The sequence below is a fragment of the Amblyomma maculatum genome, chromosome 7 (genome assembly GCF_055883805.1).
Source record: "Amblyomma maculatum isolate TAMU_Amacu chromosome 7, ASM5588380v1, whole genome shotgun sequence".
In the NCBI taxonomy this organism is placed as follows: Eukaryota; Metazoa; Arthropoda; class Arachnida; order Ixodida; family Ixodidae; genus Amblyomma; species Amblyomma maculatum.
Genome location: NC_139350.1, coordinates 54,936,246 through 54,957,931, shown reverse-complemented (window position 1 = coordinate 54,957,931; position 21,686 = coordinate 54,936,246). Strand labels below are relative to the sequence as shown.

The following is a 21,686-nucleotide window of genomic DNA, read 5'->3' as shown; positions in this document are numbered from 1 at the left end:
GTGTGTGTGTGTGTGTGTGTGTGTGTGTGTGTGTGTGTGTGTGTGTGTGTGTGTGTGTGTGTGTGTGTGTGTGTGTGTGTGTGTGTGTGTGTTTTATGAGTTAGACTCCATTAAGGCCATAAAAAAACAACATAGCTTGTTGAAAGCGAGAGTGAATCTGCATTGCAAATGTTTCCATCCTTCTTCAGGATTTTATTTTCTTTATTTAGGGAAACGCGAGAGAGTAACGTTATCAGAAACTCGTTTTGTTTGGTATTTAGGGTTTAACGTTCAAAAGCGACTCAAAGTATACGAGATGCCGTAGTGGAGAGCTCCGTAAATTTCGCCCACCTAGGGTTCTTTGATGTGCACTTACATCTCAAAGCACACGGGCCCATTGCTTTTTACCTCATCGAAAAGCGGCTGCCACTGCCGGGATATGAGGATCTTTGTGTTCTGCAAAAACAATATGTCGTGCTCTTGATAATATGTCACATCGGTGTCATGAAGGAGTTTGACTGATATATTCTGTTTGACTCTATGTCTGCTGGTTTCTGCGCTCGAAAAGTATGAGAAGATAATTGCCAGCTCTCTAAAGTTTTTGAGATTTATTTCCCGCCAATCCCCCGTGAGGTTATAAGTTTTTGCCGTTCTATGATTCCCCTCGAAATATAAATCATAGGTTATTTAACGCTGATGTCTATCTTATTGAACTGTAGGGCGCAGTGTTATCCCCGAGACAGGACGAGACACCGCAGGCGTGAATACGCTTTCTTTTTTCGCCGAGTAGCTCGGCCAAGTTCCGCAAGGGCGGTCCGCCGCTGCGAGGGTGAAAGAGAAAGAAGGAAAGGCGCGCAGGCGCGCGCGGCGCTGTCGACGTAGTTTCGCATGACCCCTGTCCTGGTATGACAGTCAGGCACAGTTAAAATTGCGGCTCCGAACTCGTGGGAAGTAAACGCAACTCTGTAAAACTAACATCCCTCTACCGGTAGTATGTGAATGTCTGCAGGTTGTGGCCGGTATATATTTCCGCTCTCAAGCAAAATATTCTCCCTTGTGGTGAAAATAATCATGCCTTCAAATTCTTATTACCGTGGCGGACGAAGTGCTTATTTATTTCTTCTTTTTTTTTTATTGAGGAAACCGCGCATCAAGACTACTCGTGTTGTCTTTCTCAAGCGGATTCGTTCGGCGTTTTGCGAAATTTTTTCTCCTGGTTGTATTTACATTCCTTATTGTTGGGTTTTTAATGCTTATAATACTTGCTGAAGATACTTAGGGGTAGTGAACTTTGATAAGGTAAATTAAAGCAAAAATTTGAATTAACATATTGTCACGGAGGAGCGAAGACGACGTAGTGGAAGAACAGGGTGTTAGTGATGGTAGAAGTGGAAGTGGCGCTGCTGAACGCGACCGAGATCTTACGTCTGGTGCGACCCCGTCCTGAGTGCAAGTTTCACGGCGTATCATCTTAGTGGCGATGCTGGGTATGCCTCCTTTTTGGTGATGACATTTAAACGGCGATAGTCCATGCAAAGTCGCTACGTGCCGTCTTACGGACAAGAATCACGGGTGCAGCTCAAGGACTAGACGACTCCTTAATGACCTTCTTCTCAAGAATCTCTGTGACTTGTTAATAGATTACTTCGCGCTCCGACGGCGACAGACGATAAGGCTTTTGATGAATAGTGTGAAACTAACCGGTATCGATAGTGTGGCGGGTACGAGAGGGTACTAGGGGGTGGTCCACAGGGCTGGGAGAAGTCGAAGACAGCCGCGTACTGCAGCAGAACGTCTACACGTTAGCGTCGTTGAGTTGAGCTCAGCGTTCTGTTGCTCATGCCAAGAATTGTGCGGTCACCGCTCGATGCTGGAACGGGTTCTATACGGGGCAGCCGCGACCAACGCCTCAGCTGGAGGCCCATCGGTTTGACATAAAGCAAGTTTTAGTCCACTTGGTAAAACGACGGGTTGAGAGCATGAATTAATTGTCCACAACCACGCGCTGCCGTCAACCACACACACCAGACAGTGTGGTGCTATAACATTGTACATTACGCGGGTCAAATGCACTGGTTCCACTAGCGCCTCAAACATTTCACCTTTTCCAGGGGCAGCGAACATTGGAACACGCACTGGAGCCCGCGATGGCACGATAGTATATTGAGATACTCAAACTACAGTTCTGGCATACGCACTTTCCATGAGGCTGGGCACATTCATACGCTAAAATATAGCTGGCCACTTGCACAGTCGATCGTCGCTCCGCACAGCTTCAAAAAGTTTATTCCTAAAAATGACGTCATGGGTAGAGCTAGGGATACGTTTACACTAAATATTACACATCGAGGCGAGAGCAAGGAAGATTTGGTGGAGCCTGTGCACCCTCAGATCACTGTAAATGTAATTTGATGAAAAAAAGCCCTTGGAAACAAAATGTACTTGAAACAGATTTTTTTCCTGGCGCGGGAGGGGGGGGGGATAGGGGGTAACACTGGAAACTAGTATTTCGGGGTGCTTCTGCATCATATCATCACATCATAACCATCATCATCATCATCGTCACCATCACCAGCCGGACTATAACCATTGCAGGGCGAAGGCCTCTCCCATATTTCTCCAATTAACCCGGTTCAGTGCTAGCTGCATCCACTTGATCCCTGCGAATTTCTTAACCTTATCCACCCACCTAATTTTCTGCTGCTCCTTGCTACGCTTTCCTTCCCTTGGAATCCAGTTTGCTACCTTAAGCGACCATCGGTTATCCCCTCTTCGCACTACATGCCTTGCCCATGCCCATTTCTTCTCCTTAATTTCAACTAGAATGTCAGTAACATGAGTTATTTCTCTGACCCACTCTGCGCGCTTCCTATTTTTTAAAGTTACACCAACCATTTTTCGTCCCATAGCCATCTGCGTTGTCCTAAGCTTAGGTAGAACCATTTTCGTTAACCTCATGTTTCATACTCGGTAAGAGGCCAGCGCAAAAAAAAAAGACAACCACAGAAGAACACACGACACAAAATAACGCTGCTATCAACTGATTTTATTTTGTCTGCTAGTCACATATATATAAGCAGCTACATCATATGTCTCATTTTGGCGGCGCCAGCTATCTTTTGACAAACTAACAAACCAGATATGAATGGTTTTATCACCTCTTCAGTTGTTAAAGGTAGCTATCGTAAGAGACAGGTTACAACAAAGAAGGAAAATATAAATGAAAGAACTGCACATGACATAGGACCAAACACGGAAGGCCTTGTAAAATGTGCCATAAAACGTTTTCTCAGAAAACAGCGCTGTGCCGAGTACAAGCTTATAGAGGAATCGCTAATGCAGGGGTCAGCTTTCTTTTGGACGTGAAAAGCTTCGAGCAAAATTCTTGCTTTTGTGCTAAGACTCTTTGCTCGGAATTTTTGCTTCTTTAAAGCTGGGTACGCACTTGCATATCTTTGTGTTTTTTGCGCTGGCCTCTTACCGAGTATGATTAACCAACTAGTCCAACACCATGTTTTATTGAACTCCATGTTTCAGCCCCATAGGCGAGTACCGGTAGGGTGCAACTGTTATACACTTTCCTCTTGAATGATACCGGTAAGCTGCTAGTCATAATATTTGAGTACCTTTCAAATGCGCTCCATCCCAATCTTATTCTCCTAGTTATTTTCTTTTCGCGGTCCAAATCTGAGGTCACTACCTGTCCTAAGTAGACATATTCGCCTTCTACTTCCAGTGCTTCGCTACCTAACGTAAACTGCTGTTCCTTTCTTAGGCTGTTCAATATTACCTTAGTCTTGCTCATATTAATTAAGCCGCATATTAGTTAACCGTAACATATCCTAAAGGAAACTATTCCTACGGTTTCTACGTCGTAATAATTCTGTTTAGGTAACTGAGAAACATGAGGTGCAAAAAAGAAAATTCTTGAACTGTATTATTTCGATGCTACATTATGCTTTAATGATTAAAGCTCTCATTTTTTTATATCTTTAATTCGATCAATTTGTTTAGGCACATCTATAACAAATATTACACCCGTAATCTATGCTGAGATAATGCCAAAGTAATTGCATTGGGTCGTAGATGTAGAGGCCGTCATTCAAGCTGGGACTGTGGAGACCTAGTGGTTCATTTGCATCAGGCTGAAAACAGTGGAACCCACTGGGATTAACGTACCTACTATATGAAGGGACAAACGCAGGCTTGGATCGGTCGAGAGCTCTAAATGCTTGCTCGGGCACAGGTCTGCAGCATTTTCTCGATCGCAAGGCTCGCCTACGTCCTGTTAAGCTTGGAGTGTGCAAGACGAGAGGTACACGCAATGCAAGCAACATTCGCAATCTTTGTATGGTGCACTTTAGGGATTCATTCGCCTTGAAAACAAGTTTCTAACGCTAAAGACTTATCAAGCAGGCCTTGTTCGCTTGTTCGTACACCCACTTGTTTTTCGTTTCTTTTTTTGTTTTTTGTTTTTGTTCCTTTACAAATCGGCAAACAACCCCCTTTTTTGTAGCTGTGCTAATAAGTGTCTAATTGCCAACTTTGCTTAATATATTTGCACCGACTGGACTGGATTCTTAGGGGTAACTATGAGGATTCCCTACAGAAGTTCCTGACACCTTCAAATATTCATGTTCGCTTTATGTGTAGGCTGGAGAAAGCAAATGACGAAGGTGGTCCCTAAATAGTTCTGCCCTGTATCATTGTATCGTGAGCCTTATCGAAGGTTCCTAATTGACACCAGTGTTTTAAAACGTGTTCAGCGAATGCGCATTCAAGCTGCCCCAAAAAAGTCCTTTTTTTTTTATTCGCAGATTGGTGCTACCTATTAAGACATGGCTTCATGTGAATGAGATATCAGTGTCATGGATGTTGAACGTCATTCTGTGTAATACGCCCGAAACCATCGATTATTTTATTTTTATTCTGTGCCGGGCTGCTGTGCTTTTCTCTGGCATATTACCACGAACACCTCAGAGCATTTAAATCATGCCCTATATTATTAGATTTTGCCGATTGATAGCACCTCTATTTTGCCTTGCGATCATTTTGTGCTGATGAGAGTATTGAGTATGTGTAAGAGCCATATGAATGACTGACATGCCACATCGTCCCGATCGTCGAAGTCACTGCTCCGAGAGCACTACGCTTTGGTTTGCGAGGTATATGCTACGCACTGAGAACCCCCTGACTTAATGCCCTATATCAAAGTATGCGTGTGCTTCAAGCAATTTTGAAGTTTTAGATAGTTGTCCAGTGTGGATTTTTAGCGGGTTTGTATTCTGCAGCCCGATGAGTTGAGGTATATGGGTAAGTTCGGAATTTTCATCTCTGGCTGGATCCCTAAGCATTAAAGACGAAAAGGAGCCGCGTGGCTTAAGGGCAGTTTGCTTGGCACGGGATTGAACGATTCCCTTGTAATTCCAATCTCACCCTCCGTAAACTTTCCTTTGCATTTCCATCCCGACGCTTCCCGTGTAACGTCAAACCGTTTCGACAAATTTTGATTTTTTTCGACCCTCTCGCTTAGCGTAAGGCTTTAAGCTGTGTTGTGAAAATGTTTCGTTCTGAACTCTTAAAATGAAGCGAGTGCTTTGCTTGGAGAAATATTTTTCAGACTTCGAAGGCGTAAGTCAATCGTAACAGCTACTGATCACGTTTTGAAAACCGATGTTTATATAGGGTAAAATCTTTTTCGTGTCATCCTCGGAATACATAGTCGTCAGTCTAAAACTCTATAGCTTCTGTGCTGAATCTCAGGAGTAAAGAAAGAGAACCAATTCGGCTGGAGAATTGGCCTAGGGGAAGCCTGCAATTAAATAAAAGGTGTGCCTTTCATTTACCCGCAAGAGAATTGCACATTCTTCTTTCTCTCTACATGATTGAGTCTAGTGCCTTCTGATTTGAGTGCCTAATGTTTTCTTTCCTCCTTCTCCCTCCCTTTCTGTGAACGGCGCAGGTACAACGTGGTATTTCTGGTGCTGACCTACGGTGTTCCAGTGGCCACGCTGGCGTTCACCTACTGGCGCATGAGTCTGGTTCTTTGGGGAGATCGATGCATCGGCGAATACACTCCGCAACAGCAGAACGCACACCGGAACAAGCAGAAGGTGAGAAGCGGGGCGCGCTAGCTTTTTTCATTCCCCTCTACGCTCGTCTGTGTCGTGATGCGCGCTAAACTTGCATTAAAGCATTACGACCAGCTGTCGAGTAGCTAGATTTTTATGTTTATTACACTAATCAATGCTGTGCAACTGCGGCCGCCACTTGTTCAAAAACTATCCACGAGGACTAAATGGGTATTAATCGCGCTTAATCACCGTGGGCTAGCCTTTTGACTTTTTTTGTTCAGTTGGCACTCGTGTCCCAGCCGCTGCTACCTTATACCAGTGAATTTTCATCACTTTCCATCTACCCCCTGAGCACAGCGGCCTTTCTCTTCTACCCTAACGTCAATAATGCAAAACAAACACATCTATTGCGTTTAGCTTCGTATTCACTTGGAAAGCGCCCAAGAGTCGCATTGTATCAAGTGACAATCTGCGATATTGTTCGCTAATTGGATAGTCCACGAAGCGTTCTCTCCCCTTTCCGCGTCTGCATTTGCATATAATAGGGAAGTCTCCAAATATATTACATGTCTGTTTTGGGGGTTATTTTTCGGCTTATACCGGCAGCCTTATATTAAACGTGTGAAGAACCAGTTTACTGACCACACCGTATGCGACTATGTGACGTTGCATGGGCATAGAGCAGGCCGTGTTCAAAAACGCAGTTTGCATGTACGCCCCTAGCAGGTTATAACCAAATCAGTCAGGAGAAACTGGGAAACGTTAGGATAGGTCACACCAGGCAGTCGGATAAATTGATCCGTGCATTATTTTTATGAGACTACTGAACTCCTGAAGCTCCTGCTGAGGCCGCGGCCAACCATTTACTCATTTTGCACTCGGAACACTTACTGTCAGGGGCAAATCTGTCTCATAGCTTGTGCTTAAAAATCACCGGTCTTATGCCTTCGCCTGTTCGAGCGTGATAATGCTCGGAGTTACCAGTTCTTGATCTTCTTCTTTATATAGACTGTCGCATACCACTCTTCCCGCAATGATGGCCGCAAAGACAGCCATATACCGTCCGTTTTTATTTTAACGTAGAGGGTAACATCGTTCTAGATAATAGACTAGGTGCATAACGTGGCACTGGAATGAGTACTTACTGGGATGATTTGCGCCCCCTAAGAGCTAAACGAATCGGTGGCGCTGGTAATGAGCATGCTCCATGGGTGTAAAAAAATAAAATGCCCGCCGCTATATCGACCGCGCTCAATTTAAAGCTGAAGAGCAAACTTCGATATGAGACATCAAAGTACAACAGTTTGGAACTATGTGGAATGAGTTTCAAGGCAAATACATCAACAGGCAGCGGAAGTCTCACAGACGCCTGGATAATGACTGAGCGAGGCACAAGTCCCGTGGAGCGGCCATAGCGGATATGATGTGCAAGTCACGTCGCAAGAAAAAAGAAAAACACGTGACGTCCCAGCAACATGTATTTAGCACGGAATATCAATTTCTTCTTTTTTTTCTTTTTTTTTTTTTACTCCAGACTACATGCAAGGCCAACGGCAACTAAAGCCGAGCAGTGCACGGGAAGTCGGCAAATAACTGACACCGCATTGTTTTCAGCCTATAGCTTTACAAATACAGTTTTTGTCAAAAGATCGGAGCCCAAAGAGTCTGTTTTTAAGCCCTGCAGTGGCAGTCCTTTAGAATTCACGGAAGGCCTTCTCATTGAAGAGGATTATAGGACAGAAACATTCTTGCCTTCAGGAGATTAGGGACGCCATGGAATGCATTACGAGCCACACGCTTCGACTCAGAAGTAAACTCCATGGGCTCTGAACTTCTGTCGAAAACCGTACATTGACTGGCAAGTTATGTCAGCTTAAAAGTGACAGTACTTAACTGGATTATTCCCCAGCGGACTTGTTCAAGCATTGTTCCGCCTCGGTCGTCGTTAGCTTTGTCTTTCATCGCACGCAATGCAAACGCGCGCTTTGCCTTGTTTACGCAGGCTTATCTCTAAATTAAAGGGGCCTTCAAGGGAATGCTGCAGGCGCGTGAAAATTAAATCCCATGGCTCGAGGATTTCAGCAAAGGTACGAAGAAGTATTACTACATCGAAAGCCCTGGTTACTTACTGATTGCGTGCGTAGATGAGTCAGGACGTTAGAAAGCTTGAACGATGGGAAATCACCTCCTTACATTCGTCTCCCGTGGTCTTCAAGCAATCGTGGTAATAGTAAAATGGCCTGCACACAGCATCTGCAAGCGAAAGGTGACCAAATTATAGTTGAGTCGTGATCCTTGCGAAAATGTAGAAAAGGTAAGAACAAGGGAAGCGGGATAACAGAAACTTGAGTCCTGAAACACAGAGCTATAAGCTCCTAAATACGAAATTATAAAATTAAGTGACGAAAGAACAAGGCGAAAAAAACGATGATGAAGGAATAGACACTAACACAAGACGAGCGCTGACTCTCGACTGGCCGGTCGTCAAGGCTACTAGGTTGTTCAGTATTAAGGCAGAATCGTGCTTATTTCTTTCATATAGCAAAGAGCGCAATGTACGAGAAATGCGCTCAATCAAGGCTTTTGCCTGTGCTAGTCGGTTCATGGCTAAGTGACGAAAGAACAGCGCGAAAACAACGAGGACGAAGGAATGCATGCAAACACACGACGGGCGTTGACTCTCGACTGGCAGATCAGAACAAACACGATTCTGCCATTACACTGGCCAACCTCGTAGCCTTGACAACAAATTCACTCGCCCAAAAAGCCACTTTGTTTAAAATATTTGTTCAACTTTCGCGAGCCTTTGTTTTCTCAGGCGTAAATTCAAAGCACTTTTGAGTATTGAACTGCTGTATTTCAGCAAATATATCTGTTCTAAGCTTGGATACGTTTCGGCTTTTTGGAGCCATCACACACTCACAAAAAAAAAAATATTTATTTTCTTGATCAAGTGCAGAGAAAACCAGTGAGGCTAATTTTTGGCGAATGTAAAAGGCAGCCCTACTATTATCCCTGTGGTTCCCAACAACATTTCGCCTCTAGAAACCCGTAGGAAAATGGCTAGTTTGCTCTATCTATATGTGATCTAACAAGCTAACAAACTTCTGCCCTCAACTTTTGTGATAACTTTCTCAGCACTGGACGAGTACGTCATCACCGGAATCACTCATTACAGTCAATCTTCTCAAAGCGAAAAACATTTACGCTAAGATTTTATCCTTGGATAAAATTTTACTGGGTTTCCCATCGACAAAGCGTTGTAGAATCCTTATCCATTGCCAGACTCTAGAGCAATATATCTATTTGGTTGACGATATGATGGATTGATTTCTTCTGCGTTTGTATATTTCTATTATTGTGTTTATTTATGGGTTAGCAGCTGTGATGTATTCATAAAACAGTATGATCTTTTTTTCTACGGTACTTCTACTGAATCCGCAGCGTACCTCAGTGGCCTCGACTGCTGATTCTACGTTCGCCAGATCGAATCACATGTCGCGGCGCCTAGTTTTTGATGGAGGCGACAAACAAGCCAGGGCTCATTAAGTAACATCAGGTGGTCGAAATTTTCATTTGCCACTTCTGCGCCCTCTCTCACAGCCCGAGTCCTTCGAACCAAACCAAACTTACCTATGCCATAACATTATTGCCTCTGTTAGTTTCGTGGGCGATTTGTTTCATTTCCGTTTTTGTCGGCTATATTTATGTATGCCACTGCTACCTGCGACAGAATGCTGCACTGAAATATTGTGAAATAAAAATAAAATGCATTTGATCAACCAACGTCACTTATTCTCACCATTCCCTTTTCATTTAGGTTAACGTAGCCATGATTCTGCATGGAATAACCTTAATCGAGCCCGTCTGAAGCAACTGTCTGATATTCACTGCCGACGTAAAGTATGCTTTGGGGCCAGTCAAGAGACAAACGGAGAATCGTTGGCCGCTGTTTATGTAAAGCTGGATGCGTTCACAAAGCTTTAAGATATCATAATAATGACCTAAAAGGATGTGTGTGTGTGTGTGTGTGTGTGTGTGTGTGTGTGTGTGTGTGTGTGTGTGTGTGTGTGTGTGTGTGTGTGTGTGTGTGTGTGTGTGTGTGTGTGTGTGTGTGTGTGTGTGTGTGTGTGTGTGTGTGTGTGTGTGTGTGTGTGTGTGTGTGTGTGTGTGTCTGTGTGTGTGTGTGTGTGTGTGTGTGTGTGTGTGTGTGTGTGTGTGTGTGTGTGTGTGTGTGTGTGTGTGTGTGTGTGTGTGTGTGTGTGTGTGTGTGTGTGTGTGTGTGTGTGTGTGTGTGTGTGTGTGTGTGTGTGTGTGTGTGTGTGTGTGTGTGTGTGTGTGTGTGTGTGTGTGTGTGTGTGTGTGTGTGTGTGTGTGTGTGTGTGTGTGTGTGTGTGTGTGTGTGTGTGTGTGTGTGTGTGTGTGTGTGTGTGTGTGTGTGTGTGTGTGTGTGTGTGTGTGTGTGTGTGTGTGTGTGTGTGTGTGTGTGTGTGTGTGTGTGTGTGTGTGTGTGTGTGTGTGTGTGTGTGTGTGTGTGTGTGTGTGTGTGACATATGGAACGCATGAGAATATGAGTAGGCAACCAAAATTAATTGCATATCGAGGATGACAATGAAGCAGCAAGGAGCCTCGAAAACGAAGTATATATTGCTACCATCTTAGCCAGATAAATATATACATAGTTTCGATACAAAGGGCAAAAATAAAAAAATAATAAAACAGTCTCTTATTTTCACGCTAATGGTCACGGCGCTCTAATCGGCGCTGTGCGTTCACAGTATTAACTGCAGTGTATTTCTACTGTAGATGAATACTTTTGTTCACCTTTCTTGTTGCAAATCACCGGTCTAATGATTCTTTAAAAGTGGCATTGGCTCAAAGTATTTTAATTTGTACTTGATCGTGTCTAAAGCCGCACTGCAGACTCGCGGTTTTATCGCTTTGTTTCTAAACTGAGACGCTACAAGTATTGTCTGGCACGTTTGTATTTGTGAAAACTTGCGTCTACGTTGTTCGAGATAGTCGTAGAGAGTTGCCGCACCTTATCTAGAAAGTTATGGGTCAGTTAATATTGAGAGTGGCTCGGAGTCGCAGGCATTTCTTCGACATTCATCGAACACGTTTGCTGCTATAGCCGCAGCCGATCTGTAGCTTTTTTTTTTTTTTTGACAAGCCAAGTCGTCCTCAGGAAGTGTTCTTTTCGGAAGCATATCGCTGTCTTCCGGGCTCCTAGACTGACGTCACCGCAACGGGACAATGCCTTAATTGTGGGAGAGAAAGCTGGAAGGCAAGCTTGACTTGCTCGCTCTTTCTCTATATAGGGAAGACAGTTAAAAATATCTCTATAGGAAATTAGTCAACCAGCTTATATGGGAACATGATGTATGTACTTTCTTCCTAATTTTCCCACTGATGCTACTATAATGCGGATGCCGAATTTATACGCCAAAAAGCGCATTCAAAACTTTTAACAGCGGGCTTACCTGCAGCACCCGCTGTATTAAAGCTGCTTTTTGGGGCATGCCGAACGTAGTCAGTCACACCATCATTAACGCAAACTGAAGTTTGAAGCAAGAACTACTAGCACAGCGAGTAGAGCATGACAGGTACACGTGAAGGTCTTAGGATATGTAAAAAGACAATAAGAAGAATTCATATTTCCCCATTAGTTTGGAGGTGTAGTGAGCTAAAATTGCGAACTTCTTATAGTTACCAAAAGCTGCAAGCGAACAGAGCATGTGGCAACCGTCGAGAATTTCGACAACGGGGTTAATTCAGAATAGCTCTTCGCCAGTAGTGATTGCTTCACTACCTTAAAGAAGTATCGATACCTAATTTTTGGGTTCGTGTTTTATTCTTTCAAATAATAATACACTACTGTTCACGGATCAACACGTCACATTCGCCTATGACTGCTGAATAATCTATAATGGAATTTCTTTTCACACCAATTTCGGTTTCAGCATACAGCCGAGCGATGACGGTGACGTCACAGTCAAGTCTAGGTTACGTAAGGGATGAAAATACAGCGATATAATCATTGCTGCGTCATTTGAATTCACTGAAATGATAAAGCCAGCCTGCCTCAAGAACAGGAATCACTACAAGTCAAGAATCAACGATTATATAGATGTTTTTTCAGGCCGCACATCAAGACTTGTTTGTGACGTCACAGCCACCTCTCGGCTGCTGAAACCGAAACTGGTGAGGAAAGAAAATTGAATTTTACATTATTTAGCGGTCGTAGGCGAAAAGTACGTGCGGATCGATGTACAAGGATGGCTTGCGCGTCATTAACAAGAAGAAAAATGCCACCAAAATTTGGTGTCTACGGTCCTTTAACAAGGTGCACTGAGCGCCAGAGGGCGTAATCGATTTCACAGTTGCGGACCTCCCGGGCAACATGCTGACATTTCTCGGTTTGCACTTTGACAATAAACAGGTTATTGCCTGCTTGTGGACTCGCAATCGAAGCCGGGCTCCCCTTCTGTTATCGTACCGCTGTCATATACGTCCCATGCAGATGCCGTCTGTTAGTGGCGCATGCAAACCATGCATAGGTCAGCACGAAGCAGGAGCAAGCGCATTTCTGTCGCAGTGGCGGGAGCCGTGCGTGTACGGTTATCTCCTGACGTCCTTGCAATACAGAGGATCGACAATAGTGCTGCGACCTATATTTACGGCTTTTCGTCGAAGACGCGATAAGGCCGCATGATTGCGAAGCCTTCTAGCACGTGAGTGCGACATCCGAGCAGGTGCGAATGCACAGCCAACGGTGGCGTTGCTATCGATCATAGCCGCGGAGTAGAGGCAAATGCAGTGAAGGTTTTCACCACCACTGCCCTCGCCACATGTGCAGTTTCAATTACTACCTGAGAAGATAAACCTGCACGTGTCACACAACACAGAGCGCCCACTTAGACTAAACCGATTTAAAAACCTCGCGAATGACAACATTACACGGTCGTTTGTTTCCGATCCTGACTTGACGAAAAGATTCTGGAGGGCACTTTGAACCACTGAAGTGCGATGAGGCGAAAGCCATTATAGCGCGGTGGAACGTAGCCCTCCTCTGCGGCACCTCTGTCTCCATCTCTTCTATCACTCCCACCTCCCTCTCTTCCTTTACTGCGTGGTACATGTGTTCGCGGAGAGTTGTGACAGATACTGGGCCTTTTCTATCCTGTAAATCAATTTCAAACGCCGCTTGTGCCTGCTGTACTATTGCCTCCTGGACATCTGGGTCTGCTTTTGTTTTCTGTGTGGTGCGGCGTTTGAGGAAGCGGCAAATGAAAAGCGCCGCACGGACGCCAGCATCAGATGCCCGGCGGGTGAGCTTCGTATATGCATGAATCGCCTGGTGACGTCATCACCTGTCGTGACGGTACATGGCGCGCCCCTTGTCGAACACAACCAGTATTTCATTGAACGCATCAAATTTCACCGGTGTCCTATAATTCGTTTACAGGAAAGGAAAGCGCAGTATCTGTCACTCGGAGAATCCCGCTATCATCCTCACTGTAGACAAAGAAAATTATGCAGTTGGTAAAGCGCTGGGCTGGGGATTCGAGGAATGGAGGTCCCGATTCCCGGGGGAGACAAGTTCTGTTAATTTATTTTTAACTCTCGCTCTCGAAAGCGTGACACATCTGCTGGCAACCTTCTGTGGACAGTGATGAAGCGTTAAAGACTTTCGCCTTAAAAAGTCCTTGCTGTCCTCGTAATGGCTGTCACTACGCCGGCAAGTCAATTTCCAGAATTGCTGTGAATGTTATGTAGGAGCAAAAAGTTCACACTCATGAGTTAATTGTTGGTATCCATGGAGACCCTAGCGGGAATTAAAATAGCTGCAACAAAATCGCGAATGGCTCCCATTGACACTGCCGCAGCGTACATTTTACGCCGCCTTGACGACCACTATATCTGCTCAGTGCAGATATTAGACCTCAGTTTGGTAAGAATTGCTACTGCTTTCGGTGAAGTTTGCACTAAGTCGAAATCGCCGGCTGAACTTAAGCTTAGGCTACATACGTAAGGCAAGCAGACGAAAGACTTCGTAAAATAATTTACAAGCACTTGCAGCTCCAGCATACAAGTGCTTCGCTTGCAATGCCTCCCGTTTTGCGCGCTCACAACATCGCGAAGCAGGAGAAAAAGACATTGTGGGCAGCATTAGCAGACAGTTCATGCTAGCAGCTCGAACGCGTTCGAGTGTAGTGAACTTCCAGAACAAAAAGCGAAGTCGCAAGAATGCAGTCTTGCGGTCCTTAGGGACAAGCGTAGCTCCTGCACCGTTTTCCGCAAGAAGCATTGTCTGCTGCGGAAAAAAAAATATCCAAATTGCGTATTAGAATCAAACTCATAATTTCCGAGACACGGCGCCTCACATTCTCGGGAGCTGTTGCATGCTGTTTGATGGGAAATATTTTGCTGGCAAACCCCCTAAGTAGACAAAGTGAAAGCGCGCGACTCCTTCGTGGATGTGTGCTAACCTCAAAAACACCACAGTCGGGTCTAGACGACACGAAGATGTTGAGAGCATTTCGAAAGGAGAGCTTATCGTTGAGCGATATCATTATGAACTGGCCCTCCAGGCAGTAACGACGGATACTTGACCTTGCAATTCTAGGCGACACGAAGATGATGAAGACGTTTGAAGGTGGAGGTCTCAGGAAACGAGCCCGAAGGGTAGGCAGGAGACTGGAAGGCTGTGTGCCGTTGAGTCAGGCAATGCTGTATAATTGTGGTGATATGTACCGGTCCGAGTGAAGTTCGCCAAGTGTGTGAAGAAGAAGAAGAAGAAGCGAAACCGCGGAAGGAGAAGCGAGCTCCGCCGGCTCCGCGCGCCACTCCCCACGACCGTGCCGAACTGCGTTCTTTAAAACGCTTCGCATTCTGTCATGTCGTGCTCCGTTCAAGAAAAGCAGCGCCTGATTCGTGCCTCACTGTCTGTCCATATCATTAAACGCACGCCAAAATGTGCGCGCGGAATCACAGCGAAGGAACAGCAGCGTGGTGACTGATGTTTGAAATTGTCTGCTAAAAGCAAACCGTGGAGGAAGCTTGCAAGGTCATGTGACCATAACACTACTTCCTGTCAGAGCGCACGAATACCTGTTAGCAAGTAGACTGGGACTGCAAAATCGAATGTATCCACTGGTCAATCAAGAACGCACTTATTCTGATGGCAAGTATTGCAAGTATTAAACAGCTCTCTAGCGGTCGTCACTCATCACAAACTGACCGGGGCAATTGTGTCGGCTCCAGCGGGCAAAGCTCCACGCTGTCAAGCGTACGGGTTAAGCTTGCTGGTGGTTGCACATGCCTGTCAGTTACTACAGTACTTTTTCTGACTCACAATAAACAGTACTGGATGGTACAGAAGACTGGCTGAAATGGTTAACGAGAAGCTTAGTTGTGAACCACAAGAAAAACATTTGTTTTTGCCGCGCACATCACTCCACAAAATCTGATCTGTTCAATAATTTATTCTGCATTTGTGCTTAATATCTGTCACCGCAACCAAACGTCGCGAGGTTTTCCCGCCGCCTTTCCAACGAGAGCTATAACGTGTTTTTTTTTTAATACCCCAGATAGACACCAGATAGGTGTGGTTTGATAAGGGCGGATAAACATTATCTTTAAAGAGTTCTCAGGGACCAGCACATATCTAATATAACGCCCTAAAATAAGCAAATAAACAGCTTGCTTTGTTCAGTCCAAACACTTCTGCTACAATTTAATAGAGGTTCTTCTGCTGATGGCCTGCTGCCAAAACGCCCTGAGAAGTTTGTAATTACGGGAGTGCATATGAAAAAGACGTTAAGATGAAACCGCAAACGTGACATTGTTTCTTGAAAGGGTTCGTTCAACGGGAACTCGAGAATGGCGCGATTCAAGCCTAGAACCTAGACAACAGCTGCTGACATGCGAGAGGAAATTACTTGGCGGAAAAAAAAACTGAGCGGCCGCGAAAACCAATTTCCGCTTTACAACCATGGGGAACCCTCCTGCGTCCAGTAAAAATAAAACGAGCTGTGCCAGCCGCACCTGCACTTAACCTCAGTTTATGTCGCGGTTAGTGCCAAGTCGAGACGCACGGGGAGCGACGCAGATGAAGCTAGCCATGCGTTTTCTATTTCCGCATTGCTCTCCGCCGGTTTTTTTTTTTTATTTCACTTGTTTCACTTCTCTCACTTCTCTTCTCCGCCTTACGGTTGCCAATCGCGTCTTCCTTCACGCACCTCTGGTTGGTAGATGTATGGCTCCAGTATAGGAGGCCTACGCAATCGCTGTCGTTTTACTTTTCATACCTAAGCACCCCGCATTGTCACTCAATATATCGCAATGCACACATTCGCTTCATAGGTAAGCATTCAATATCGAAGTGAATGCAGCAGAGAAAAGCTGACAGTAGATCACACTTCGGAGACCAAAATATGCGAAGAAAGGTCCATTCAGTAAAAATCAAGTTAAGCGGCTGTTTAGTTAGGCTAAGCACGGATAAATATGCCGAAGCATTAATTTGCACTGGTTAAGCTAAGTGTTGTTTTGCTTAGCTTTGCTTTCGTGCGTCCTTCCACGTTTGGCTAAGTGTTTAAAGGGTGATTTGCGCTTTGATTCGGACGAAGGAGGCCTAATTAGCGCCGTAGCCAGCGAAGTTAATCTGTCTGCCTAGGCCTCGATTCGAAACCCCCTGATGGCAAGTCCTTTTAGTGCGCAAGAACTGCTTCATGGGGTAACCCAGAAACACAGGAGGCATGTGTGAACCCTCGACTGGCAGACACTGCCAACTTTGATTTCGCCAATCAGATGGCAGGGTGTGGTCGGAAGCAGCCTTCCAGGTCGCTTAGATCCCGATTTAAACATGTAGTCTCTTGGCCACGGAAGCACCTTCGGATTTCTTGATTACAGCGCAGCTTTATATATTTATGTCCCTCCTCACAACATGAGCAGCATAAATAATTGTCCTCCTCACAGGCCTGCCTATGCCGGGTGATAGTTGTGGCATGGGCGGGCATTGATCGGTCGGCGGTTTCTGTGAGGTCCCCCGCTTTAAAGTTAATTGCATTGGTGTTTGCTTACATTGCACGTGCGTTTCGTCGGTTGTGGCGTAGATGTCACGTGGTTTGACAGTGTAAACTCGCTTGACAAGCCGGGCGATTCAGTCTACCTTGAAATGGATAGAGAGCCTGGTGATTCCTGGCAGTTGTCGGAAGCTGAGATACGCCGCGCCAAGTGGCATGAACAACAGCGGGCGAAAATATAACGATATTATCTCCCACCCACAAGCGGTTCCATTCGAAACGGTTGCTTTCGTCCGCTATGCTGAGTACAACCGCGTTACACCTCTGCAGTTTTTCTTTCGAGTGGTTTGGTCGAAAAAGTAAATCCAAGAAATCCAAACTCCGTCGAGCTCTGCTTTGTCAGTAGCAGTACTTTTTTAAGGAGAAAGCCTTTAATTGTCTCATCGTTGTCGACAGAAGGTTGTCAGCAGAGGTGTCACGCTTTCGAGAGCGAGAGTTAAAAATAAAATTAATAAACCTTGTCCCCACCAGGAATCGAACATCCATCCCTTGGATCCCCAGCCCAGCGCTTTACCAACTGTGCCGCGCTCCGGATCATCAAACGTTCTTCCTAATTCCCGTTGTCTGCCGTGAGGATGATAGCGGGATTCCGCGTGTGACAGATACTGCGCCTTTCCTTTCCGGTAAAATCAATTATAGAACGCCGGTGAACTTTGATGCCTTCAATGAAATACTGGGTGTTATCGACAAGGGACGCGCGATGTATGGACGACAGGTCATGACGTAAACCAGGCGATTCATGCATATACGAAGCTGATCCCGCCGGGAGTGCGATCCAGGCATCCGAGCGGCGCCTTTCATTTGCCGCTTCCTCAGACGCCGCACCACATAGCGGACAGAAGCAGACCCCGATGTCCAGAAGGCGTTATTACAGAAGGCATCAGCGGCGTTTGAAACTGATTTACAGGATACAAAACGCGCAGTATCTGTCACAATTCTCCGCAGACTCATGTACCACGCCGTAAAGGAAGGGAGGAAGGTGGGAGTGAAAGAAGAGAGGCAGATAGAGGTGCCTTAGTGGAGGGCTACTATCCACCACTCTATAATGGTTTTCGCCTCATCGCACTTTAGTGGTCCAAAGTGCTGTCTAGAATTTTTTTGAACACATATGTGCGCAGGAATAGAGATTATGCTTGAAGTGATCTTAAGCCGCAGAGATCACAGCAAGCAATGAGCACAAGCAGACACATCTAACTCCAAATGCGCCTATTTGCTGTTTTATTCCCTCAAACACAAAGAAGCTCAGCAGCGCTGGCGGCGACAGGTACACCTAGCAGTCGTCGAAAATCCTCATGACCGTCACGACAGGTCGCACTCAATTGAAGTATTCTCCTATCTTTTGGGTTAAGGTACTTAAACACTGGTCTCAAGCCTCGTAAAAGTCCCTCACGCTTGACCCGACAGGAATAAGGCTGCAGTGTCGTGTTGCTAACAAATTGCGAAAGCCGAATGCTTGCGTCGATAAGCAAATAACTTGCGAAAAAAGCACAACAGAGCTTTTTTGCTAAGCCCTTATCTTAAAGGAGCATCGACCCGGTAACTATAGCAAGAACCTTGCAAAACAAAAGCATAAAAACACGTAAAGAACAAAAGAAATGTCAGCGGAAGTTTGAGAGCATCGATACGTCTAGACTGCTTCATTGCCCAGTTCGCGAACTGGTCGCTGACCGTTATCGGTCAAAAATAATGGAACAAGAATCTTTCACTTAGTCGTCGACAGAGGTTTTTCATGAAAAATAGCACACGGGTGCATGCCTTCTGTTCCGTGTTCATCTAGTACGTATTCCGATTTTTTTTTTTTTTTTTTTTTTTTTTTTTTTTTTTTTTAGTGCGTATAGCTACACAGCATGAGTTAGTACTGGCAATACAGTTCATTTGTAAGTGATTCATTTTACTTCCGATGGGGTGGCATATAGGATTTCTCACAGTAATGAAAACTTCCGCATACACTTGTTGCAAGTGTTGTCAACATGCCAAATGGTGGCGGCGTGATTTCTAAGATGAATCTTTAATTTACGCTCGGAATTTACGCTCGTTAAGAGGAGCAAATTCCTCTGAGTTGATTTCTCAGGCTATGACTAGAGAAGGTTTTTATGTTGACGTAAACCAGCAAACTGTTTATGCTGCCTACATATCGTTGGCATTGTTTGCCACTCATCGCAAAGGCACTATTTGTTCTTATACTTATGCAAAGTTTCTGCTTTCCATTAGGCGAATACTTTCTCGATCACACAATAGCCTCTTCGGATTAGCCTTTTATTTTCTGTTACTCGACAAGCGTTAAATTCGATTTGTTACCACACGGAATAAACTGAAAGGCCAGTTCATTTCGTACGACCGAAACAGTAAACGGGCTTCGATCTCTCTCCCACCTCCACTGCGTCGAGCGGAAGAAACAGTCACTAATCTACTCGAGCGCCGGTTGGGATACATGAAGGCAACTAGGCAACCTCAGAGTTTTTTGTTTGTTTTTTTTTTTTTTTTTCTGAAAAGGGCTCCTCGAGAAACCTCCCTCCAGCCCGCCTTTCGCGAAGGGCGCATCTGGACGGCATTAGAGAGAAATATTTTTGCCCGAAAACGGCATGCCGCTGCATCTGGAGCGTTCTCAATCACTTTCGCAACCAAGCTGGAAGTTGACGGCCAAGTAAAACGCATCTTGCAAACTGCACCAACGAAGGAGCTGTGGAAAACGGCCGAAAACGCGTGTGCGTCTCGTAACAGTTGCCTGTCGATTATATATAGTGCTCGTAGAATCTAACGTATACGCTTTCAGAAATTGTGTGCATTTGAAGGAAGTTATTGCACCCTTACCACGTACCCTTACTGTAGACGCACGCGTGACCTGAAGGCCAGGCGTATTTGTGGGGCTTCAAGCCGCGGCAGCGACGCAAGTTCAAGGCCGAACGAGCTGAACAGATCAAAGAAAGGCCGCGACAAAAGCGTACGCAGACGCTGTCGAGGCCCGCAGACGGAATAATCGGCGAAGGAAGAGAGCTGCGCCTCGTGCTCCGAGGAAGCCCTACGTTTCTCCGCCCAGTGCAGCTCGAAGCTTCGAACGTGTTCCGATCTTTGTGCACAAAAAGTGGCGTGAAGGAACCATCTCGCGGAACAAATTTAATGAAAGACACGCGGCCGCGAAAACGTCATCAACCCACTTTATGCCTGTGTCGATATTTTTTTTTTTATGTTGGTACACTACGTAAGACAAGAATAAAAAGGTGCTAAAGTTAAACGCTCGCAGAATCCACCCCCGGTGTTCGATAAGCTGGATCATATCGACAGAGTTTATCGCCAGCATTGGACGGATACCTTTAAAGTTTCACATACCTTTACGATGCAAATTTTATAATTTTATCACCGGCGCTCTTGACTGAAACCTCCATACAGCGTATACACACACACACACACACACACACACACATATATATATATATATATATATAGATAGATAATTGAAAGGGAAATGAGGGGCTCGTTATTACAGAGTTAAAGGAGCTGACAGTCAACGATTCTAGGGCAAATGTTTGGATTTTTTTATTTGATTGTTGACACCTGACAAGAATTAGTCTTATAGTAATTATCGGGATAAAGAATATTAAACGACAAGCGGAAGGAAAAACAACACGCTGGTTGTGGGAGTCGAACCCACGACCTCCGAATGTCGCGTCCAGTGCTCTTCCAAAGAGCACAAATAAAAAAAAATTCCCGTCGTTTACCTCACAATTGTTGACTGTCAGCTCCTTTAACTATATAAATATATATATATATATATATATATATATATATATACATATATATATATATATATATATATATATATATATATATATATATATATATGTATATATATATATATATATATATATATATATATATATATATATATATATATATATATATATATATATATATATATATATATATATATATATATATATATATATATATATATATATATTGTTACGTGGTGGCATGACAAGCGATATAAGAAGGCGACACAACAAAAAAAGAACGACGTGATATGACATGACGATGAAATATGCTTTTTAATGGCCAGGGCCCCGCGCTTTGTCGTCTTCGTAGCGTGACCCGGAGCCACCGAGCGATCGTCTCGATCGATTGCTTGTACCCCAATGCATGATTTGACAGATGAACACAGGCGGAGGACTCGGAGATGAAATTCTTGCGACCGCAATGAATTCGAGATGGGATGAATGCTTGCCTCGGAGAATCAGGTCCAATGTTCATCGTTTGCCGAATGCCAAGGCCCCTGGACACGCCGGACGGCTTGGGCGGGGGCGCTGTCTTCACTCGAGTGGTCGTAAGGTCGCTTCGTCGTGGGGTCGGTCGGGTCGGCTTTGGGCTCTTCCTAGTCATCGTGTGTAGTGGTCAGGGCTGTGGACGGGGCTATGAAGAGCGGCTAGTCGTGTCTGAGCAGAAAGTGCTTGGGCGGAGCTATGTGGCGATCTCCACTGGTTTTCGGCCGACGGTCGTGGCTTACAGATGGCGTAGATGCTCCAATGCGAGGATGGGGATGAACCGCACC

The 21,686-nt window shown here is 45.0% G+C and overlaps 1 protein-coding gene across 1 annotated transcript in view; it reads left to right on the top strand.

Annotated features, from left to right (window-relative positions):
* LOC146183236 (tachykinin-like peptides receptor 86C) overlaps positions 1 to 21,686 on the top strand; it is a 179,441-nt gene that overhangs the window by 135,249 nt on the left and 22,506 nt on the right. The window contains exon 4 of the mRNA XM_084608349.1: positions 5,942 to 6,092. Within this exon, the coding sequence (XP_084464475.1) occupies positions 5,942 to 6,092 (151 nt within the window). The remainder of the gene's footprint in view (positions 1 to 5,941; positions 6,093 to 21,686) is intronic.